The sequence below is a fragment of the Stegostoma tigrinum genome, chromosome 9, assembly GCF_030684315.1.
Source record: "Stegostoma tigrinum isolate sSteTig4 chromosome 9, sSteTig4.hap1, whole genome shotgun sequence".
Lineage (NCBI taxonomy): Eukaryota > Metazoa > Chordata > Chondrichthyes > Orectolobiformes > Stegostomatidae > Stegostoma > Stegostoma tigrinum.
In genome coordinates this window covers 17,601,555-17,627,428 of record NC_081362.1, presented here as the reverse complement: position 1 = coordinate 17,627,428, position 25,874 = coordinate 17,601,555, and the positions used below count along the sequence as shown (strand labels likewise).

General features: G+C 43.2%; 1 protein-coding gene across 1 annotated transcript in view; it reads left to right on the top strand.

Annotated features, from left to right (window-relative positions):
• Positions 1 to 14,841: 14,841 nt before the first annotated feature.
• usta (uronyl 2-sulfotransferase a) overlaps positions 14,842 to 25,874 on the top strand; it is a 73,543-nt gene continuing 62,510 nt past the window's right edge. The window contains exon 1 of the mRNA XM_048535449.2: positions 14,842 to 15,141. Within this exon, the coding sequence (XP_048391406.1) occupies positions 14,961 to 15,141 (181 nt within the window). The 5' untranslated portion in view covers positions 14,842 to 14,960. The remainder of the gene's footprint in view (positions 15,142 to 25,874) is intronic.

The following is a 25,874-nucleotide window of genomic DNA, read 5'->3' as shown; positions in this document are numbered from 1 at the left end:
CTTCCCCTACCTCCTCAGGCTCCACACACAAGTTCCCTATGCTATCCCTGATCGGCCCTACTCTTTCTTTGACCATTCTCTTATTCCTCACGTAAGTGTAAAATGCCTTTGTGTTTTCCCGGATTCCTTCTGCCAAGCCTTTCTCGTGCCCCCTCCTGGCTCTCCTCAGACCATTTTTGAGCTCCTTCCTTGCCTGCATGTAATCCTCTCTAGCTGAACTTGACCCTAGCTTCCTCCACCTTATGTAAGCTACCTTCTTCCTTTTCACTAGAAGCTCCACCGCTCTCGTCATCCAAGGTTCCTTTATCTTACCCCTTCTTGCCTGTCTCAGAGGGACATATTTACTCATCACTCCCAACAACTGTTCCTTAAACCATCTCCACATGTCTATAGTTCCCTTACCATGGAACAACTGCTCCCAGTCCATGCTTCCTAACTCGTGTCTAATCGCATCATAGTTTCCTCTTCCCCAATTAAATATCCTCCCATTCTGCCTAATCCTCTCCTTCTCCATAGCTATGTAGAATGAGAGAGTGTTATGGTCACTATCACCAAAATGCTCTCCCACCACAAGATCTGATACCTGCCCCGGCTCGTTTCCGAGCACCAAGTCTAGAATGGCCTCTCCCCTCGTCGGCCTGTCAACGTACTGCGTTAGGAAACCCTCCTGAACACACCTTACAAAAACAGCTCCATTCAAATCTTCTGCTCGAAGGAGGTTCCAATCAATATTAGGAAAGTTAAAGTCACCCATTACAACAACCCTACTGCGTCCACACTTTTCCAAAATCTGTCGACCTATGCTTTCTACAATCTCCCTGCTGCTATTGGGGGGCCTGTAGTAAACCCCTAACGAGGTGACTACTCCCTTGCTGTTCCTAATTTCCACCCATACTGACTCAGTAGGCAGATCTTCCTCGACAATGGAAGCTTCTGTAGCTGTGATACTCTCTCTGATTAGTAGTGCTACACCCCCTCCTCTTTTTCCCCCCTCCCTATTCTTTTTAAATGTTCTAAACCCTGGAACATCCAGCAACCATTCCTGCCCATGAGAAACCCATGTCTCTGTTATGGCCACAACATCATAGCACCAGGTACTGATCCATGCTCTAAGTTCATCACTTTTATTCCTGATACTCCTTGCATTAAAGCAAACACACTTTAACCGATCCCTTGGTTCCTTCCCAGGAAAATCCTTCCCACTAGCTGGTCTACCTCTTGCTACTGCCTCACCTGCATCAACGCTCACCTCTGGTATACAGCTCAGGTTCCCACCCCCCTGCCATACTAGTTTAAACCCTCTCGAACTACTCGAGCAAACCTTCCACCCAGGACATTGGTCCCCTTCCAGTTCAGATGCAACCCGTCCTTCTTGTACAGGTCCCACCTTCCCCAGAAGGCATCCCAATTATCAACATATCTGAAGCCCTCCCTCCTACACCAGCTGCGTAGCCACGTGTTCAGCTGCGCCCGCTCCCTGTTCCTCACCTCGCTATCTCGTGGCACCGGTAGTAAACCAGAGAACACTACTCTGTTCGTCCTGCTCTGCAGCTTCCATCCTAACTCCCTGAAATCACTTTTTATATCCTCAAACCTATTTCTGGCTATATCATTTGTGCCAATATGTAACACGATTTCTGGCTGTTCACCCTCCCCTTTCAGAACTTTATACACCCGATCGGAGACGTCCCGGACCCTGGCACCAGGGAGGCAACATACCTTCCGGGAATCCCGATCTTGCCCACAAAATCTCCTGTCGATTCCCCTAACTATCGAGTCCCCTACCACGAGTACTTTTCTATTCTGCCCCCTTCCCTTCTTTGCCACAGTGTCAGGCTCAGTGCGAGAGAACTGACTACTATGGCTTTCCTCTGGTAGGTCAACCCCCCCAGCAGTATCCAAAACGGTATACTTATTGCTGAGGGGAATGCCCACAGGGGATCTCTGCACTGTCTGTCTGTCCCCTTTCCTCCCCCTAACTGTAACCCATCTATCCTCGTCCTGAGCCTTAGGAGTGACCAACTCCCGATAACTCCTCTCAATTACCCCCTCTGCCTCCCGAATGATCCGTAGTTCATCCAGCTCCAGCTCCATTTCCCTAACACGGTTTTCAAGGAGCTGTAGCTGGGTGCACTTCCCGCAGATGTAGCCAGCGGAGACGTATGTATGTTAGTAGCCAGCCTATCCCCCAGGAATGGGAACAGATGTCAAGGAAAGGAAGGGAGGAATTGAAGATGGACCGAGTAAAGGGGAGGGCAAGGTGGAAATTGGAAATGAAATTGATAAACTTCCCAGTTCAGAATGAGAGATGGAAGCAGCACTGATGATAACCATCAATATCCCAGAGAAAAGTTGTCATTGGGGACTAGAGTAGGACTGGAATAAGGAATGTTCCATTTATCCCTCAAACAGACAGGCATAACAGGGGCCCATGTGGGTACCCATGGCCACACCTTTCTCCTGAAGAGTGAGAGAGGTATTGAAGGAGCAGTTATTCAAAGTGTGGATGAGCTCAGCGAGACTGAGGAGGGTGGTGGAAGATAGTGGTGGATCAGGCTTTTTTTCCCCCCAGGAAGAAGCAGCAAGCCCTGAGACTATACTGATGAGGGATGCACCTATAAAGGGATTGCACGTCCATGGTGAAGACGAGGCAGCAGGAGCCTGCAAACTGGAAAATCTGACACTGGTGTAAAGCATCAGAAAAATTGGGGATGTAGGTGGGAAGGGACTGGACAAGCGGAGAAAAAAATCAAGATGAGCTAGGGAAAAGTAAGTTCTGTGGGGCAAGAGTGGGCAGAATCATTGTGTCTGGCCAGGTAGACCTCTTTGTGAATATTTGGGGAGCATGTAGAAGAAGGCTGCATAGATCTGGGGGACTGTGAGCTGGGAGGCTGTCGTAGGGAGATCCCTCAATGAAGTGAGGTTGGTGACAGCTGGCCTGATGCTTAATGGTGGGGTCATGGTCTGGGGAAGGCGTCTGAGAGCTAGCATTCAGCCTTCCCAATGTAGAGATCAGTATGTCAGACAACAGCACCACTCTTGTTAGCAGGCTTGATTACAAAGTTGGGATTGGATCTGAGAGCATGGAGTGCATCCATTTCAGAGGGAGATAGGTTCAAATGGGTGAGGGAGGCAGTCTCAGCACAAGCTTGAAGAACAGCATCTGATTTTCCGCTTAGGAACCCTGCAGCCTCCAGGACTCATCATCAAGTTCAATAATTTTAGAGCCTGATTCCAATCTTCCATGTCTTTTTACCCAACCCCACCCCAGTCCTGTTATGACATGGGTTTCTCTTAGCTCCAGCTAACCCCTTTTGATCCACTCTCAGGTCTATTATCAGACTCCATGCAATTAAAAAAATTGGTTAAGAATAGCAGAAGCTGAAAATCAAAAACACAAACTGAAATTGCAGGGGAATAGCCCTAGCAAAAGAAAGGAATAAAGAGAGAACTGTTGAATTTTGAAAGTTGAAACTGAAAAGTAAAAGTTGACTTAAAATGAAGGAGTTTAAGCATTCATATCCCGAAGCTGTGAGCACTTGTGTTGAAGATTCACATCTGAAATGGGCAATGATTATGACCTTGTTCATAAATCAAGGCTTAGCTTCCGACATCAATTTCAGTCTGTGAGGGATAGAAATTAGGGAAAAGAGAAATCCTCAGGTGGTAGAGGTAAAGGAGATATCATTGAAGATAGTAAAAAAAATGTTTACCGCGGGGTAAGAAAATAGCTCGTGAGGTGGGGAAGAGAGGTCAATAAACCTCAGGTGTTTTTGTCATAATAAAGTAGCACACACGAAGTTGCGATGTTGATGGTTTAAAAAATGCTCTGGGAAGATGATTATGGGAAAACAGGAGAAGCCATGGATTTTGTTGAAGTGGTAAAGGAAAGCACAGTATAAGCCAAAAAGCTGCACCAGCATGTACAACCTGCTCAGGATTTGGCTGAGAGGAAAGTCCCAGATCTCTCCAAAGAATTGACTTTCACGGATAACAAAGTGTGGAGCTGGATGAACACAGCAGGCCAAGCAGCATCTTAGGAGCAGAAAAGCTGACGTTTCGGGCCTAGACCATTCATCATTACTTTCATGGTTAAAGTTTACTCATCCATGCCAGGAGGAGCAGGTGAAGAAATAAGATTTTAAGAAATACAAGAACAAGTCAATCTCTGATGGTGAAAGATGAGGAGATATGTAGTTCAGAAGTAGAATTGTTAGAAAGGGTGGTACTGGAATTCATGGTGAGAAGGGCAGTGTTCCTTTATATAAGGTAAGACTGGAGAGTCCAGTGAAAAACAGTGAAGTGGTCGTAGGAGAAATAGAGAAATCCTTGGTTCCAGAGATACAGTTTATCCTCAATTATGATATACAGGATCACAAGTGGAAGTGATGCCCACTGTGAATGAAAAGCCACTGAGCTGTTACAGGAGATTTATCCTGGGATTTTTCTGATTGAGGGTTAACAAGGTGCCAAAGCAATTGGTTGAAACAGAAGGACACATTAAGGAGTAAAGATGAGGAAGTTAAAGTTCAATTTATCAGAAACTGTTCCATTAAAGGTTCAGGGGGAAAAAAACAAGTTAAGGTAGAGGACAAATTGGATATATTTAGTTCAGAGAAGTAGGCTGAATTACAACAGAAAAATTCAAAAAAGTGAAGCAGTTGTATCAAAAAGCAATCACCAAATCAGAATCTAAGTGTATCCCAGATAGTTATTATCTTAAAAATGAAGTCATGTTGAGGAAATGCAGACTGTAGTGAATTCAGACAGATGAGAAATTGGCAGATGTTCATCAAGTTGTATTGCCAGTGGGTTATAGAAAAGAGTTGTTGTGGGTCGTATGGCAGTTACCGGTAGGAGGTCATTTGGGAATAAGGAAAACTCATGCAAGAATACAAAAACACTTTTATCAGCCTGAACTGCATAAAGATGTGGTTGAATTTTGCCGGGCATGTCATTTGTGTTAGGTAATAAAAACACCTCAGGCAGTAATAAAACCAGTACCTTTTGTACCCACTCCTGCATTTGAGTAACTTTTACAAGAATCTTAATTAATTGCACAGGACCACTCCCTAAAACAAAAAGAGGGAATCAGTGATAACAAGGTGTGGAGCTGGATGAACATAGCAGGCCAAGCAGTATCACAGGAACAGGAAGGCTGATGTTTTGGGCCTAGAACCTTCTTCAGAAGACGGGTCTAGGCCCAAAACATCATCCTTCCTGCTCCTCTGAGGCTGCTTGGCCTGCTGTGTTCATCCAGCTCTAAACCTTGTTATCTCAGATTTTCCGGCATCTGCAGTTCCTACTATCTCTGAGGGAATCAGTATTTGTTAACTATAGTGGATGCATCTATTAAATTTTCAAGGGCAATTATATTATGCAGTATTGCAGCTAAAAGGATTGTAGAACAGTTACTCATTTATTTTTTACAGGGAACAGAAATGAGTTGAGATGTAATGTTGCAGCTGTATAGGACATTTATGCGGCCACATTTATAATACTGCGTTCAATTCTAGTCTCCCTACTATAGAAAAGATGTTGTGAAGCTTGAAAGGGTTCAGAAAAGATTTACAAGGAGGTTGCCGGGCTTGGAGCGTTTGAACTGCAGAGGGGGATTTTTCCCCTGGAGCACTGGGGGCTGAAGGGTGACATTATAAACGTTTATAAGATCATGAGGGGCATGGATAGAGTGAACAGTCAAGGTCTTTTTCCCCAGGGTTGGGAAGTCCAAAACTAGAGGGCATAAGTTTGAGGTGAGAGGGGAAATACTTAAAAGGGACTTAAGGGGCAACTTTTTCACACAGAGAGTGGTGTGTGTATGGAATAAGGTGACAGAGGAGGTGGTGGAGGCTGGTACAATTAAAACATTTAATAGGCAACTGAATGTAAATATGAATAGGAAGGGTTTAAAGGGTTATGGACCAAATACTGACAAACGGGATTAGATCAGTTTAGGATATCTGGTTGGTGTGAATGAGTTGGACCAAACAGTCTGTTACAGTACTGTATAACTCTATGACAATGGCTCCATGACTATCCAAAGAAATACAATTGGATCAGGGATCAAAATTTACATCAGTGTTATTCAAGGAAATTATGGATAGCTTAGAAATAAAATGATTCATTCCTCTGTGTACCATCCAGGATCACAGCTGGGGAGGAAGGTTAGAACAGTGCCATCAAACTTTAAAGACAACATTGAGGGCCTATAGTCAAGACTATCCAGAAGATTGGGATAAAGGAATTCCATTTGTGCGTTTTACAATTAGGGATGCACCTAATTAATCAATTAAATTCAGTCCATTTAAATTAACATTTGGGCATGAGGTGAGAGGACCGCTGAAATTAATTCAGAAAAAAATTGATGAGTAGGATTTCAGAAACTACACATTGGACTGTCTGTCAAATTTTAGAGTGAGATTAAATAGAGGAACTCAACTGCATTTAAAAATAGCACAGCCTGTGATGAAACAGAAAGCAGAGCAGAGATATCAAATACGTAATTTCGCTAGTGGAGGTAATGTTAGTATTACTACGAGGAGTAGGTAAATCTTTAAAGGCAAGGTTTAGAGGGCCTTATCAAATCAAAAGGAAAATTGAGGGAAGTGAGTTATTTGATTAGAACTCCAGGTAGAGATAAGAACTCACTGAATGTGTCATGTGAATGTGCTCAAACAATATTTCCATAGGGAAGGAAAACAAAAGAAGGTGTTACTGGTTAAAACCCAGAGTGAAGAATTAAATCCAAATGATTCTGAATTTGATATTCTTCAACTTAAATTGGACATGGGCCAAATTCTCAAAATTGGGATAAATTATTGAGTTGCTTTCCAGAGGAAAATCAAAATGACTTGAAAGAATTATTATAATCACGTGGATAGTTGTATGGAAATAAGCTGGGAAGTACTAATCTAATTATGCATGGTGTAGATTTAGAAAATGCTGTTCCAATTAAGCAACATCCTTATAGGCTTAATCTGATAACATTGACACAGGTTAAAGAAGAACTTGAAAATTAACTCAGACATAATTGAAGCGATTTACAATGAATAGACCTCACCCGTAGAGATGGTGCCAAAATCAGTATGCACACAATTATGTATGGATAATTGCAAAGTCAACGTTGTTACAAAACCTTATCCATGCCTGATTCCATGTTTGGAATACTGTATTGAGAAGGTGGGACAAGCAAGTTTTATTTCAAGGTTGAACTTGCTCAGAGAATACTGGCAGGTACCTTTATCCGAAAGAGCAAAGGAAATTTCTGCTTTTGTGACACTAAATAGACTTTACCAATTTAGATTCATGCCATTTGGAAGAATGCACCAACCACAGTTCAAAAACTGATAATAAGGTAATTTCAGGATTACCGAATTGTGTGGTATATGTAGATGATCCGATGACTTTTAGTCACACATGCAACGAACATTGGAGCATCTAGTAGAATTATTTGATCAACTTCCAGAGGCATGCTTGGTGGTAAATTTGGCTAAGAGTGAGTTCGCAAAAGCCCCCAAGTCACATTCCATATTATTGGACGTGGATAGGTGGACCCAAGGGATGTGAAAAGAAAGGTTATTGGGGAGTTTCCCATGCCATTGAAGAAGGATGTACTGCAATATCGGGACTGAGTGTTTTTTTATCCATACTGAATTTTGGCAGTATGGTTCCTTCACTGACTGACCTGTTGAACAAGTGCTGAAAATTTCCGTGGACAGTGAATTGTCAAAAGGCATTTGACAATCTGAAAGCTGTATTAACAACTGCTCCAGTGTTAGCAACACCTAACTACACAAGGCCATTCAAGGTGGCTATTGACGCAAGCAACGTGGGTATCGGTGTTGTATGCTTACAAGAGGATGACGATGACAGGATAGAAAGATCTATTGGGTATTTCTCCCATAAGTTGAATATTCATCAAATAAATATTTCAGCATTGAGAAAGAGCTCTTGAGTTTGATGTTGACATTGCAATACTTCAACATTTATGTTATCAGTAATGTGTCTGAGACAATTGTACTGATTATAACCTCATAACATTTTTGGAAAAAATTAAGGACAAAAATACCTGATGGTTAAGATGGACTTTAATCTTACTGCCATTTGATTTGGAAATTTTAAACATAGCAGAATGAGAGAACATAATTGCTCATGTGTTGTCACTACTTTGAAAACTGAAAGTGGAGTAGCTTGGTGGGGAAAGAAACAGAGTGGGATGAACTATCGTATTGAATGTTTGCATGCTTAGGTTTAGTTTAATGTATATGTAAAATGTACAGTAACTGAAGTCGTCTTTGTTTATTGATGGGTCTTTTTTCAAAGGGGTGTGACAATATGTACCTTTAGGAGAGATTTGTTCTGTTCTGTTTCTCTTGAAGAGGCATAATGTAAACTTGGTGCTGAGGTGTCAGCTCCAAGGAAAGCAAAGTAAGTAGTTTTGGGTTTTGTTTTTAGCATGGGTAAATGAAGCATGAGGGGGTGGAATCAGTCTCTCACAGGCATAGGGATTTAGATTTTGCTTTCAGTTGAAGTTGGGTTTTTTTTGGAGTTGATGCTACTAGATATAGCTCTCTCTCTGCTGCTACAAAGCTTGAGTTTTCCCTCTACTGTTAGATTCATTCTATCAGCATTCCTTCTCCTGGACTGGAGAGGATAGCAAGTGAGGGAAATCTTTTTTGCTGAACTTGCCTTTGCCAAGGGTGTGTGTATGGGATCCTGATATATTGGAATAGTTGATGAGTCATGTTTTGATAAATATTTTGATAGAGTTAAAGTTACGCTTTTTTTGTTTGTATTTTATCTGTGGTATAAGAATAAAGTGTACTTTGCTTATGCCTCGTAGTTTGACCAATCGAATTGCAGGCAGAATACAGCACCTTACACTTGCCACTAAATTAGATAAAAGTTAAGATCTAGGCTATCTCCTTGACATGTTTTGAAGGGTTTTGGCGTGGTCCGTAACAACCTATCCCTTTCATTTCTCTGTCTCTGGGCTCCATTGCCACCTATTCATTCACTTCTCCCTACTCCCAATCTTGTCTTCAGCATAAATGCCAATTTTTTTCTAGCTTCAATCAATGCTGACAAATAATCACAGACTTGAAACAGTAACTCTGCTTCCTTTCCACAGTTGCTGCCAGACTGGCTGAGTTTCACGAGCAAATTCTGTTTCGGTTTCGGATCTCTAGCATCCGCTTTGCTTTATTCCATTATAATTTCTTTGATTTTATATGTTTTTAAAAATAGTTTATTTATTTTATATTTTATAGTCATACAGTATGCAAACAGATCCTCCAGTCCAATTTGTCCATGCCTGCCACATTTCTCAAACCACAAACCAAACTAGTCCCACTTGCCTGCGTTTGGCCCATATCCCTCTGAATCTTTTCTATCCATGTACTTGTCCAAATATCTCTTAAATGTTGTAACTGTACCTGCATATACCACTTCCTCTGGTGGTTCAATCCACATACGAACCAGCCTCTGTGTGAAAATGTTGCTTCTCAGGTCCATTTTAAATCGTTCTCCTCTCACCTTAACCATATGCATCCTAGTTTTGAACTCCCCCAACCCAGGGAAAACACCTTTGCTGTTCACCTTATTCATGCTCCTCATGATTTTATAAACCAATAAAGTCATCCCTCAACCTCCTATGCTACAGTGAAAAATGTCCTGGCAAAATACTTGTAAATCTTTTCTGAATCTTCTCCAATCTACTAATATCCTTCCTATAGCAGGGAACACTGAACTGTACACAGTACTCCACAAGAGGCCTCACAACATCCTGTACAACCTCAACATTATGTCCCAACTCCTATACTCAGTGGTCTGAGTAATGAAGACAAGCATGCTAAATGCCTCCTCAACTACCCCATCTACCTATGATGCAACTTTCAAAGGACTATGAACCAAAACCCCTAGGTCTCTCTGTCTGACAACACTGCCTGGGGCCCCAACCATTAAGTATATAAGTCCTTGTTGGTTTTACCGAAATGCAATACCTTGCATTTATCCAAATTAAAATCAGCTCATTGACCCAATTGATCGATTTCTTTGAAATCATAGATAATCTTGTTGAGGTTGGTTGGCTCGGCGAGCTGGTTTGTTGTTCTGCAGACGTTTCGTTTCCATGCTTGGTAACATCCTCAGTGCAGCCTCTGATGAAGCGTCGGTGTGTTTTCCTGCCTGGTTTTTAAACTCTGGGGTACGTTACGATGGATTGCCTCACTTCTGGGTTTCCTCCATCGTGGAATATATAGGGGGTCAAGTTCAATGTGTTCATTCTGACGTGTTCCTGATGTAGGGTAGTGTGATGAGTGTGTCGGGGCGTGTAGAATCTTTATGATGCTGTTCCTGTAGGCATCTCCTGACCCAGTTCTTTGGATATCCATTATCACTGAATACTTGGAAGAGGTATTCCTCCTCTTGGCGTAGTTCTATGTTGCTGCAGTGTGTGTGCTGGGGTGTTTACTATTGAAGGTCAATACCTGGTCAGTGTGTGTGCCTTTTCGGTGTACTTTCATTTGTAGTTCCCCACTTTCCCCAAGATCCCCTACAGAGACTGCAAGAAACACCAAGCATGGTAACGAAATGTCTGCAGAACAACAAGCCAGCTTGGCGAGCCAACCAACCTCAACACCCACAACCCGAGCTACAGATCTACTCCAAAACTTAGATAATCTTCTTCACTGTCGGCGATACCACAAATTTTGGTGTCATTCACAAATTTACTAAACATACCTTCTATATTCTCATAAAATTTTTTTTATATAAATGACAAAAAGTGGACTCAGTACCGATACCTGAGGAACACTGCTTGTCACAGGCCTCCAGTCCGAAAAACAACCCTCCACCATCACCCTCTATCTCCTACGGTCAAGCTAATTTTGTATCCAAATGGTAAGCTCTCCCCAAATCCCATATGATATAACTTTCTTAATTAGTCTACCATTTGATGTCTTGATTAATAAAGACAAGTATCCTTTAGGCCTTCTTAACCACATTAAGAGGTTGTTCCACTATCTAATATAGATTTGTCAATTGTATTTTTTTGTTGTGCCTGGAATCCTATGTTTTTTACGAACTGCTTTCTCAACCTCCCTGTTAGCTTCACACACATCAAGTTCTTTGGTTCCTGCACCTCCCTTTGAAACTCTTATCTTTCGTTTTATTGTGCCAGGATTAATCACTGCACACTTCTCTGCATTTAATTTCTTCTGCCAATTATCTGACCGTTCCATGAAACAGACTCTGTTCTTTTTAGGTGAAAACAAAAATGCTGGAGATCACAGCGGGTCAGGCAGTATCCATAGAGAAAGCAAGCTATTGAGTCCAGATCACTCTTCATCAAGCTGTTCTTTTTAAGTTCACTGATGTAGCTGGAGCTGCAGAGGGTACTGTTTCAGGAACTGGCCACTGTTGCTGTGACAGAGCTGAGGCTGCAGAGGGCACTGTTTCAGAGAACTGGTCACTGTTGCTGTGACAGAGCTGAGGCTGCAGAGGGCACTATTTCTGGAGAACTGGCCACTTGCTGTGGTAGAGCTGGAGCTGCAGGGGGCTTTAGAAACAAAAGCAGAAATTGCTGAGAAAACTCAGCAGTTCTGGCAGCATCTGTGGAGAGAAATTAGAGTTAATGTTTCAGGTCCAGTGACCCTTCTTCAGGTCTTCAATGTTGAATAAGCCAGATGATGGAGTAGAACAAGGGGGAGCAGGGCAGCACTCAGCTAGCATGAGGCAGTACTGAAGGAGGGAGAGGTTGAGAGTGTGCATATGGTGATGCATAGCATTGTGCATGGATCTCACGATGCAGCGAGAATAGCTGTCTGAGAAACACCGAGCATCACAGAGACACCTGTGATCCTGGGTGGATTCAAAAATCAAAGGATGAAACTTGAGTTAGACTCATCCCACATGATTCCAAGTTAGAGGTAGTCTCTGAGAAATGTGATATGGCTGCGAAAACAAGTTTTGGCAAATACCTTGTCAAACATCAGTAGCAGCAGCGAAATTAATGATAGTGAACAAGAAGAGAGATTGAAGCGGAAACCCTGTCAAAGAGTGGAGCAGAACTTCTTCAAGGTGGGCCGATCTGGAAGAAATGTGGCAGTGAGTAAATACTAAACAAAAAACCTAAAGAACTGCAGAGGCTAGATCCTTCTTCAGAACTGGAACTGGGTACTATTTGAGGATTCAAAAACAAATTGCTGGAAAAGCTCAGTATGTCTGGCAGCATCTATGGAGAGAAATCGGAGTTAATGTTTCAGGACCATGACCCTTCCTCAGAACAGACTTCCAGCATTCAGCGCTGAGGAAGGGTCACCGGACCTGAAACATTAACTCCGATTTCTCAGTATAGTACAGCGGGGATGGAGCCAGTAAAGCTGAGTGTAGGTGGGGAGTTAGGGAGGAGATAGGTCAATCCATGGAGGATGGACAGGTCAAGGGGGTAGGATGAGGTTAGTAGGTAGGATTGAGTTGGGGCTTGAGGTGAAAGGAGGGGATATGTGGGAGGAAGGACAGGTAAGGGAGGCGGGGACAAACTGGGCTGGATTTGGGATGTGATCGGGGGAGGGGAGATAGTGAAGCTTGTGAAATCCACATTGATACCATTGGGCTGCAGGGTTCTCAAGTGGAATATGAGGTGCTGTTCCTGCAACCTTCGGGTGGCATCGTTGTGGCACTGCAGGAGACCCAGGGTGGACATGTCGGCTGAGGAATAGGAGGGGGAGTTGAAATGGTTCGCGACTGGGAGGTGCAGTTGTATAGTGCGAACTGATCGTGGGTGTTCTGCAAAGCGGTCCGGTCCCCAAGCCTCTGATGCCGGGATGAGTTGATGAGTAGAATACACCTCTTCACACCCACCTTGCTGCAAAAATGCCATCCCTTATTCCCAATTCCTTTGCCTCCCCCGCATCTGCTCCCAGGATGAGGCATTCCACTCTAGTACATCTCAGATGTCCTCGTTTTTCAAGGACCGCAACTTCCCCCCCGCAGTGGTCAAGAACACCCTCATAGCCATGTCTCCCGCATTTCCCGCAACTCATCCCTCCCTGCAATAACAACCAAAACAAAACCCTCTCATCCTCACGTACCACTGCACCATCCTCCGGATCGAACGCATCATCCTCCGATACCTCCGTCATCTGCAATCTGACCCCACCACCAAAGACATTTTTCCCTCCCCACCCTTATCTGCTTTCCGGAGGGACCACTCTCTCTGGGACTCCCTTGACCGCTCCACACTCCCCTCCAGCCCCTCCTCACCCAGCACTTTTCCCTGCAACCACAGGAAGTGCTACACCTGCCCCTACACCTCACCCCCATCCCAGGCCCAGAGAAGACTTTCCACACCACCTGCACATCTGCTAACGTGGTATACTGTATCCGCTGTTCCCGTTGTGGCCTCCTCTACATCGGGGAGACCAAGTGGAGACTTGGGGACCGCTTTGCAGAACACCTATGCTCAGTTCAAACTAAACAACTGCACCTCCCAGTCGCGAACCATTTCAACTCCCCCGCCCCCCCCCCCATTCCTCAGACGACATGTCCATCCTGGGTCTCCTGCCACCCAATGCCACCCGAAGGTTGCAGGAACAGTAACTCATATTCCGCTTGGGAACCCTGCAGCCCAATGGTATCAGTGTGGACTTCACAAGCTTCAAAATCTCCCCCTCACCCACTGCATCCCAAAACCAGCCCAGCTCGTCCCTGCCTCCCTAACCTGTCCTTCCTCACCTATCCCCTCCTCCCACCTCAAGCCACACCTCCATCTCCTACCTACTAACCTCATCCTGCCCCCTTGACCTGTCCATCCTCCCTGGACTGATCTATCTCCTCGCTACCTCCCCACCTACCCTCTCCTTTACTGGGTCCATCCCCACCTCTTTGACCTGTCACCTCTCACCCTAACCTTCTCCTCTATCCATCTTATACCCGCCTCTCCTCCTCCCTGTTTATTTCAGAACCCCCTTCCCCTCTTCCATTTCTGAAGAAGGGTCTAGGCCCGAAACGTCAGCCTTCCTGCTCCTCTGATGCTGCTTGGCCTGCTATGTTCATCCAGCTTCACACCTTGTTATCCAGCATCTGCAGTTCCTACTACCTCTGAAAGTATATCTCGAAGACCGCCTGATGTTGCTACGGTGGAGCCGGGACTGCAGAGGGCACTGTGTCTGGAGGACCAGCCCTTGTTGCTACGGCGGAGTCGAAGCTGCAGAGGGCATTGTGTCTGGAGAACCGGCCGTTGTTGTTGTGGCAGAGCCGGAGCTGCAGAGGGCAGTGTTTCTGGTGGACCGGAGATAATGGGAACTGCAGATGCTGGAGAATCCAAGATAATAAAGTGTGAGGCTGGATGAACACAGCAGGCCAAGCAGCATCTCAAGAGCACAAAAGCTGACGTTTCGGGCCTAGACCCTTCCTTTCGGGCCTAGACCCTTCATCCTCTCTGATGAAGGGTCTAGGCCCGAAACGTCAGCTTTTGTGCTCCTGAGATGCTGCTTGGCCTGCTGTGTTCATCCAGCTTCATTTTATTTTCTGGTGGACCGGCCGTTGTTGTTGTGGCAGAGCCGGAGCTCCAGAGGGCACTGTTTCTGGTGGACCGGCCGTTGTTGTTGTTGTGGCAGAGCCAGAGCTGCAGAGGGCAGTGTTTCTGGTTGACCGGCCGTTGTGGCAGAGCCAGAGCTGCAGAGGGCAGTGTTTCTGGTTGACCGGCCGTTGTGGCAGAGCCAGAGCTGCAGAGGGCAGTGTTTCTGGTTGACCGGCAGTTGTGGCAGAGCCAGAGCTGCAGAGGGCAGTGTTTCTGGAGGACCGGCCGTTGTGGCAGAGCCAGAGCTGCAGAGGGCAGTGTTTCTGGAGGACCGGCCGTTGGTGCTGTGGCGGAGCTGGTGTGTTGCCTGTCACTTCAAGCTGAGGCTCCAGCGGGCGTGTGGTGGCTGCTGTGGCAGAGCGGCTGCTGCCGGTGCCCGATGGGCGGTGGATCGCTGTGGGTGAGGCAGCTCAGGATGGTTCTGAGGAAGCTCATCAAGTGCTCTCTCCGGGACTATGGCTTATGCCTGGCTTCGTTGCTATTGTTGAGCTTGGCCTCGCTCTGTTACCAGCTCAACGGAGGGGCTCCGGCCCTGCTGCTGGAACTTCGCAAGTATCTGGGTAGGTGCCGCGCCGGAGGACTGGCAGCTGTCTGTCTGAGTGTACCCGGGCTGAGGACCGAGGCTTCGTCTGGCCCGCCTTCCTCAGAGAAGTTTCTAGGAGAGCCTTGGAATGGATGTGAGGGACGGAGTGGGGGGGGAAGGGTGAGGGACGGAGGGTGGGTGGGTAAGTGAGGGATGTGAAGCACGGTGGGTGGGTGGGTGGGTGGGTGGGGCGGCGGTGGTGAGGGACAGAGAGGGTTTGAGAGTGATGGATGTGAGCGACAGGAGGAGTGATTGGAGGGCGAAGAACAGGGAATTGGGTAAGTGGGTAGGGGGAAGGTGAGGGACTGAGGGGTGATGGACAGTAGTGGTGAGGGTCAGGGAAAGCAAGGGACAGGGATTGGTCATGAGGGTTAGAGGGCTGAGGGAGAGGATGTGTGAGGAACTGGGGCCTGAGATTAGGAAGTCCAAGGAATGTGGTTACATGATTTAAAGGACAGGGGAAGAAGGCAGATGAAAGGAGGGGAATCTGAGTATGGGGTATGGATATGACAGACAAGAGGTACATCATTGTAAGAGATGAGGTGGGTTGTGTGAGAGATGTCAGTTCTATGTGACTAGGAGAATGTGAAAGGAATGTGTGGTTGCGAGTGTTGGTGGGGGGGGGGGTGCGGTGGGGAAGCATGAGATTGAGTGTACAGGGTGGGGTGATTGTGATTGTGAGAATAGTGCGTTGAGTTGACAGTTCTGGATTCAGGGGAGTTGGTCCGAGAATGTGGGGCAGCTAGCAGGTTTTCTCATGGGTTTGATGTACCGGAATGTAGGGGAGAGGCGTGATTTATTGAATTTTTTATTTACTTGTATTTAGTGTGACGCTCAGTGTTCTTTAGGAAATGCCATTATAATGTTGCAATCTTGCTTTTTAGCTCAAATTTCCACCTAAACTTTGTCTAAAGTTGGAAAGTAGAGTTTAAACAACTTGAACCTTAGATTCCTACTTCAGAGGTGATGTGGTGGGTGGGAAATCATCTCTGAATTTGAGGAGCAGGGTAAAAAGAGTTGGAAGAGATAGTAATCGAATTATTGAGTAAAAAGACAAATGCTGGAAATGAAGATAGAAATTAACAATGCACAGTGGTTAGAAACTTTGAAAAACATAAACATGCACACACACAGAGGATACCAGGAAACTTAAAGCCACTGTAACTTTTCATTGGGCTGTGAGGTATCCGTACCGATGTTTTTTAGGACCGGTCATGCTCCAGATGATTGCCAAGTAACAGATGAATCAATTATAGAGTCTTACAGCATGGAAAACATGCCCTTCCATCCAACTAGTCCATTACCGACTTATTCAAAACTAAACTAGTCCCACCTACCTGCACTTGGTCCATATCCCTCCAAACATTTCTAACTCATGTACTTATCCAAATGTTTTCTAAACATTGTAAATATACCTGCATCCACTGCTGCTTCTAGAAGTTCATTCCACATATGAATGAGTTTCCAATTAGCAAGCTCACCCTGAATCCCATGGGATCTAACTCTACTAATTCGTCTACCATGCGGAACCTCGTCAAAGGCTTTACTAAAGTTTAAATAAACAACGTCTGTTGCTCTGCTGTTATCAGTCTTCTTAGTTACTTCCTTAAAAATCTCAAATCACATTTGAGAGATATGATTTCCCTCACACAAAACTATTTTGACTATCCCTAATTGTTTCTTGCCTCTCCAAATGCATATAGGTCAGCTGTGGAGAGGTCTTCACAATGGATCTCCAGCAGTTCTTTAACATCCTCACTCTCCACTTCTTCAAATCCAACTTGCTTTGCAAGATCAAGGCAATGTTTTTTTTGATTCCTGGGACCTCCTTTGACAGATTAAACATTTTAAGATCTTGAAAAAATCTGGGAGAAGCTTGTGCCAAACTGCATGCTTACTGACATCTCCCCAGGCTTCCAAGATGATGTCAACTGCATTCTTGATGTTAAAGCTCTCCCCAATCAAAGAACACTGCCCATATCCCCACCTGTGGATGCAATCAGCCTCTTAAATGTGCAGCTTAAATTATAAGCTTTAAAAGCTGCTATTGCACCCTGGTCCATGGGTGGAAGGAGAGAGATTGTGTTTGGGGGTAGAAATAGCACTTTGTTTTTAGAAAGCTCACCAATGGAGGAAGAATGGCTTGTTGCTTTATCCAGGATGAGGAGAATCTTGAAATCCATATTTTTTTTCCTGCAATACTTTCTGAAAACATCTTCCGAAACATCAATAATAAGGACACAGATGGAATCGCGTAACAGCAAACACAACTTAACGTTTTAGAAGCTGGCAAGAACTGCAGATGCTAGAGTCAGAATCTAACACAGTGTGGAACTGGAGGAGAACAACAGGCCAGGCAGCATCAAAGGAGTGGGAAAGTTGCCATTTTGAGCCAGAACCAGGGAGGGGGAAAGACAGCTGGGAAATAAATGGGAGGAGGAGGGGTGGGCTGGGGAAAGGTAGGTGGGATAGTGATAGGTGGATGCAAGTAGATAGTGGTGGGGATTGATTGGTGCGAAGGGTAGGGCAGATAGGTGGGGAAGAAGATGGACAGGTTTTCGAAATTGTATTCCCCATTCATCAGTCGCATTATAATACTTTGTTTTGCTGGAACATGCGTTATGGCAGAACACCCTGTAGATGATGCAAATATTTATGCAAGGGGCTCTGCAATTTTTTCCCTAACTTCTCTCAATGTCCTGGAGATTTATTCATCTTTATATTTTCAAACAACTCTAAGCATTCATTTCAATAAAGTTTTTTGTCATCTTGATAAGGGATCTTGTAGAGATACAACATTTAGTTAGAAGTCAAAACCTGGAAATCTCAACACTGCTTGAAAGATGAAAAACTAAATGTTCATGTTTTGGGTCATGAGTAGTGAATGAAGGGCTGGCAGATAACCAACAAATACTCCAGTCATAGTAAGTGAATTAATGGTTTGAATGACCTGCATGTCTTTGGAAGAGGAAGGCTGAAATTGAACCAGACCCTGTGTGGAATGTGTTGAAGACACAGTACTGGGAGAATACAAAACTGACTCAAAAAAGGAGGCTGGGGAACATTCAGGCTTATAGTTGGAAATCATGGTCAGCAGCACAAACTATTTAGGTCATCATGTCTGTGATGACTTGCTGATAGAGGTACTTACTGTAACCTATTCTCTTACTCAATTTTGTTTTTCAACTATTTCTCCATTTTCTTTTTTAAAGTATTTATAGTTTCCTTCCACCTGTGTTTTGTTAGGGAATGACTATTTACCAAGAACATTGCACTAACAAATCCCTTGACCTCTATCTATGTTCTTTTGACTTTAAATGCTCACTATTTAGAAACTCATCAGTGAGGGGACTGAATTTGCTTTATCAAACTCTCAGAATTTAGAACATCTCTGCTAAACCCCTCATTTGTTATCCTAATTGAGACCAAACCCCTCTTCCTTTCTAACCCTTCACATCATCCTTGCGAAGTGAAAATTGTCTGCACCTCCATTGACTTGACATTTCCTAAAATAAGTTTGGAAAATGAACCACAGTATTCTAAATATGTTGAAACTGACTACCAATGAACGTTACAGTCACCATTGTTCTTGTAGTTGAAGTTGAGAAACCCATTTCTTTAAGTACAAGACCTCCTCCTTTCAACGCTTTGTACATGAACTAGAATTTTTAGTCATTTTCAAGTATTACATTTCATGTACATTTCCTTTCTTGCAGAATATATCTGTACAACTCTCTTTGCGCGATATTTCATCTAACACCTGTCTACATCATGCAAGTAGTCTGTTAACTTTATCCAACTGTCACCTTAATGATTAATTTTTCTGCTTGTTTTTGTTTCATCTGACTAGTGATTTTATGCTTCCTGTAACTTCATCCTGCCCATTTGTAAATACATAAAAGTACATTAGGTGCATATCAGTTGTAATAATGTGCACGTGATTTGACCATTAGGTACATTGATCACCAGACCATGGTCACACTACATAGATACAGTACCTGCAGATCTTTGAACCATAGCCTGAACACCAAACTGACCAAGGACTGATTGACATGGAAAAGGGAAACATATTTTGATACTGAATAGTGTGACTTAATAATCTGACTCGCAACATACAGGCCCTTCACTAGGGCAGAGGAACTGAATTACTTCATTAATATAACAAAATGAAGAACTGTTGATGCTGAAAATATGAAACAAAAACCAAAATTGTTGTAAAAACTCAGCAGGTCTGGCAACATCTGTGGAAAGAAAACAAAGTTAAAGTTTCAAATCCAGTGACTTCTGTTCTGACATTGCTGATGCTACCTGACACAGCTTCCATTCCCTAAATATGTTTGCAAATTGTATTCAGAGACTCTGATATTTCCTCATTTAGTATCCCGTCAGGGCTGCATGCTTTTTTAAAATTTTGAGTTCTTCATTATTTCCAGCACTACTTCCTGATGTGCATTTTATAATAAAATTCATAGGATATGGGCATTGCTGGCAAATCCACTATTTATTGTTTTGAGCAGGTGGCAATGAGCTGTCTCCATGAACTGTTGTAGATAATGATAGACACTCTCCTCCAAATTGTAACTACGTTGGCAAAGGTTGCAGCTTTGGAAGTTGCTCAGTGTATCCTGTAGGTGGAACACACTACTACCACTGTTCATTGACGATAGACCTAATGAATGTTGGAAGTGTTAGATGGGGTTCAGCTTTGTCCTGTTGAGTTTTCTTGGACATTTTTGGAGTCAGCCAGGCATTTGGAAAGTATTCTATCACAATGTTGACTTGTACCTTGTAGATGGTGAACAGCCTCCAGTAACCGGGAGACGAGTTACTCCACAACCACAGTATTTATATGGCTAGTTAACTTCAGTTTTTGGTCAGTGTTAACCCCCAGAATCTTGATACTGTGCGATTCAGAATTGGAAATGCAGTTAAATGTCAAAGGATGATTTGACTTGAGGCTTGAGATGATTGACCTCTGACTCAATGCTATCTTCCTTTATGTTAGGCATGACTTTAACCAGCGGACCGTTGCCCACTACGTCTCTTTGATATGTCTTGAGTTACCAGACCTGTTGGAAATCTGTTCCATTCAACACAGTGCAGTGTCCTTAGTGTAAAAATGAAACATTGTCTCTCCAAGGACTATGCCTTCATCACTCCTACAGATATTGGCATGAATGGATGTGGCCGCTGTAAACGCAGACAGGATCAAGTCAACGTTCCCTGTTTGGTTCCTTCACATCTGTTGCAAGCTTAGTCTAGTTGTTAAGTCTTTCATGGTGCAACTAGCCTGGTCAGTTGTGGTGCTACCATGACACGGTTGATGAATGTTGAAGTCCCCACTAAAAGTATATTTGTTTGCCCCTGCCACCTTAGTGGATCTTTGTGGTCAAGTATTGATTCATCAGCTGAACAACACTGAAGAATGGTTCCTTGTCCATGTTTACCTGATGCCATGAGACTTCATAAAATCCACAATCAGTGTTGAGGACTCCCAAGGCAACTTCCTCCCAACAGTACCCCATTGTGCTGCCACCTCTGCTAGGTCTTCTTGTGATCGGACAGGACGTACTTAGGAATTCTGATGGTAGTGTCTGGGACATTGAGATTTAATTGCACAAGAACGACTATGTTGGGCTGTTGCTATTCTGTGGGACGACTTGCCTAATTGAGGCACAACCCTTCATGATGGAAGGTCGTCAGGGCTGTGTTTTGTTGCCGTTTCTGGTGTTTTGTTTACCAGACTGTGGTTCAATAGAACCAAGCATATTTCAGAGAATATTTAAGAGTCAACCACATTGCTGTGGATTTAGAGATGTACGCATAGCCCAAGCTAGTTGAGGATGTTCCTCAGGGGCATGAATGAACCAAATGGTATTTATGAACATTGACATGGTTCTGTGGTTACCATTAAACTAGCTTCTAATTCCAGGTTTATAAATTGATTTCAAATTTCACTGTATTTTGTGATGAGTTTGAGACCCATGCCCCCAGAGGTGTAACCTCGGTCTCTGAATTACTAGTCTATTGATAATGCTAATATGCTACCATCTCTCCCTAGTTCTGGGCCATGAGGCTTCAGTATTACCACTAGGATTTTGTCAAGACCTGTGTCCTTAACTATATTCTCTACCTTCTGTGGTTTTATGGAGTGCATCATGTTGACCAAAGACTGGCATTTTCCTGCAGCCCTCAGAAGGTGGCCAGGGTGGATTGTCTGCTGAACCATCTCTGGCTCAGATGGATGCAAATGCTTCAGATTTGTGAAGGTATGAGCTGTGCTCCCACATTATTGAGGATGAGGATATGTGTGGAACCTTGCTGTATTAATTGCTTGTTTAATTGGTCACCAGCATTCAGCACTGGATGTTGCAGAATTGCAGAATTTAGATCTGATTTGTTGGTTGTGACATTGCTTAATTTTGTCTATTGCATACTGCTTCCGACGAATTTAACTGTCCTGATTAGATCGTTATCTTTGAAAGCACATAAACTGGTGAAGTTGTCAGATTACATTTAATGCATAAAAGTGTGAAATGATTTATTTTGGTCGGAAGTAGGTGGAGAAAACATAAAGAATACAAGTCTAAAAGGGATGCAGGAGCAATGGAAAATGGGGGATGTGTGTGTACCAGTTATTGAAGGCAGCAGAACAGAGTTTGAGAAAGTATAAAGAAAGCAGGACAACGTGGAATTATAAATGCATAAAGTACAAAAGCAAGGAAGGTTTGGTGAATCTTTATAATATACTGTGTATCATGTGGAGTATTAAGCTCTATTCAGGGCATCATACTTTAGGACAGACGTGAAGGTATTGCAGGAGGTGCAGGAGAGATTCATGATTTCAGGAATAAGGCACTTCGGGTGTGTGGGTAGTTTGGAGAAGTTTAGACTCTTTCTTCTTAGGGAAGGTTGAGAGGTGCTTTGATAGACATGAGCAAAATTATGAAAGGCCGGGACAGCATAGACAGAGAAAAACTGTTCTCATTCGTGAAAAGGTTTAAGACCCAGAAGATTTTATTTTGAGTAATTGCTAAATGTGAAACATGAATAGAAACCATTTTATCATGGTGAGTGGGTAAGATCTAGAATGCACTGCCTAAGTGAGACGTTGGGCAGATTCAATTATGGCTTTCAAAAGGGAACTAGATCACTAACTGAAAAGGAGGGGAAAGTTACAAGACTACAGGGGTTAGGCAGGGGAGTAGTAGTCAAGGAATTACTCTTCCAGAGAGTCAGCACAGACACAAACTTCTTGAATGGCCTCATATACCCTAACCATTATGTGGTTCTGTCTCCCTAACCTATCAACCTCCATTCATACCCTTCTGCGCTGATCCAGACACGATACTCATTTGATATCTGACTGTCTTGCAGCAGCTTTTCGTGCTTGAGATTCTTTACACCAGAAAGAATTGGAAAAAGAGTTCTTTTATTATTGTGTTTTAGAGCATATTTACTTTTTTACAAGGAGGGGCAGTGTAAGAATGGGTAGTTTCTAAACTAATAAAAATTGTTTTCTCCAAAGACTGTAAAGGGATCCCACAGCTAGAGGTTTGTGTCCGTGTTTCTGCTCCACACAAGCTTCCTCCCATTATCTAATTTCATCCATTCGTTTCAGTATGTCTGTTTATTCCTTTCTAATTTAGATGCTTGAGGTCACATTGATGCATAACTAAGTGTTCAGGTCAGAGTCAGAATTAGAATCAAAGTTGCTGTAAGCATCCGGCTGATTATGGGTTAGAGTTCCTGCTGTAGAACTCTACTTTAACTGTGGAAGTAACCAACCTGAAACAGGTCAAATGAGATATGCACTATCAATCTTCAAGCAGTCATCATGGGAAATCTCTTGTTGCTTCTCACTGCCTGGAATAGCTTTAGAAAAAAGGGTGTACCAAAAGTAAATATTTAATGGGCTGTGTTTAGGCTGTCCATATCTGATCCTGGTAAGGCAGTAATTTCTACCCCAAGCAGTAACACCATTTTTTTTGTACCAGGCTTGGAGTTTCAAGTGCCAAGCACTCAAAAGCATCGTTAACATTTGCCATGAAAGTCTGGGAGCTTATAACCCAGCAAGTTAAATTCAGCCTTTGAATTTTTGACATGCCTGGCATGTGGGGACTTTCCATGAAAATATGTTTTTAAAATAGATTTGAATGCTTGCCAACAACAGCCGTGAAAACATGCTTAAACTTTCTAACATCAGTAAGTTATTTTTATAGCTGTATAGAGCCCGTAAGACAATTTGCCATAGCACATTTCCTGCATTGCTGCAGTCTTCCTCAAGAAGTAAGCACGGGGAGAAGAAGATAACATACTAACATGGATATGAATGTCTAAAATAGGAGCAAAAGTAGACCATTCATCCACCCAAGCCTGCTGCAGCATTCACTTAGACCATGGTTGATCTGTTTGTGTTTCGAATTCCACACACCTGTCTACCCCTTTGATTCCACAGCCTAACAAGAATCCATCCATCTCTGTCTTAAAATAAAATTTTTAATAACCCCCATCTTCACCACCTTCTCAGCCAAGGTCTCGCAGATCTCTGGAATATAGTGCAGAAAGGTATGAAATTGTTCACTTTAGCAGGAAGAATGAAAAAGCATAATCTTGCTGAAATGGAGAACAACTGCACAGTAGCGAGGTCCAAAAGTAAACATATAGATCTCAAATGTCAACCTCAATGACTTCAGCAATGTAACTGAGTTTGTTCACAATACAAAACTAGGTGGAAGTATAAGCTGTGAGGTGGACACAGTGCAAAGACACAGCAAGACAGGTGAACTGAGTGCTCAACATGATGATAGGTGGATGGAAGTATGAGGTTATTCACTGGGTTATAAGAATAGAAACTTTACTTTTTAAAAAAAAGTCTTGAAATTTATGAATATTGATGCTGAGAGAAACTTAGATATATTTGTACGAGAAGACTGTTAATGTGGATACAAGGAGCAATCAGGAAGGGAAATGACATGTTGATCTTATTGAAAAGGGATTAGTGTATGAGAAGAGGGATGCCTTGGCATTGTTAATATAGGGTTTGGTGAAGCCTTACGTGTACTGTACAGTTTGGTTTCCACATGTATGGAAAGAAATATTGCATTGGCTAAATTACAACAATGGTTCATAAGATTATTTTGTCAATTTAGAGGGTTCTCAGTGATAAGAACCTTCGGAAATTGGGCCTGTGTGCTCCTGAGTTTAGAACAATGAGACGTGATCACATTGAAACATATGCAAAGTTGATGCAGTTAACAGGGCTACCACTGAGGTATGTTTCCCCTTGTAGGATTGTGTAGGATGTTGGGGCACTGTTTCACGGGGTACAGATTGATTATTTATAACTCAGATGGGGAGAAATTTCTTCCCTTAGAGAGTTGTGAATCTTTGGAATTGTGTACCCTGGAGGACTGTGGATGCTTCATTGTTGAATATATTCCAGGCTGAGATTGATTTTTGGTTGGGCAGTAAGGGAATATGGGGAATGAGGGAGTAAAAGGAGTTAAGGTAAAAAATTAATAACAATTGCATGAATGGCAGAGCAGGCTCAAGGGACTATATGATTTACTCCTTCTATCTTTTATGAAATTAGGCCTATGTGTTTTGCTCCACAATGTTAGTTTCTGGACCAAAATAGTTACATTCAGTTCATAAGTAGTGCACAGCAAAAGTGCTTCCACATATGCTGTTCATATTTACTCATTGCCCTCCTAGTTCTGGTAATTTCCAAAATTATGGCAATGTAAGTCCGATCCCTTCTCTGCATCTCAGCTGGAAAACTGACAAAGAAGTATTAAACAAAATTAAATCATAAACTTAGACACAGGTATCTGATTTCAGCTACTGAAGAAGGGTCCATACCCAAAACATCAGCTTTCCTGGTCCTCTGAATCTGCCTGGCCTACTGTGTTCCTCAAGTTCCATGCCTTGTTATCTCAGACTCCAGCACCAGCAGTTCCTACTATCTCTGACTTCAATTACGGTTGCTGCACATAAGAAATAAGAAGTAGGCTGTATGTCTAATCAAGCCTACTCCGCCATGCCTGATCTTCTACCTTAGTTCTACTTTCCTACCCTAGTCACAGTCTGCAGGAAGGAATTATCTTGTGCTCAATACTAAGTGACTGGCTCCTGACCAAAGAGTAGGTCTATGTTTCTAGAACCTATGCTTCTGGACTCTCTGGCCAATGCAGCAGCCTGTCAGCATTTTCCTTGTCAAACCTCAAGAATTTTGTATGTATCAATGCAATGTTCTCTTGTGCTTCTCAATACCAGAAAATTCTATCTGATCTCTCCTCATTTAACCAACCTCTCATCCTCATAATTAATCTAGCAAAAAAACTTTGTTCCTTCTCTAAGGCACATCTAAAAATGACTTGGATCTTCAAAATGGTAAAATGCCCCAAGGTGCTTCACCAGGAGTATTACCTCTCAAAATTTTGACATTTATCTTTCCTTGGACAAGGAGATCAGATTGCACATAGCATTCACCAATGCCCAACAATTATAACAAAACCTCCTTACTCCAACCTTCTTTCAGTAAAGGCCAGCATAATATTTGCTTTCCTAACTGCTTGTTGTACTTGCATGATAATTTGTAGGTTTTGTGCAGCGGTTCATAAGTTCTTTGAATGACATACCATTTTACTACTTTCCATTCATTCGTACCAAAGCACATGATTAAATATTTTCCCACATTATTCTCCA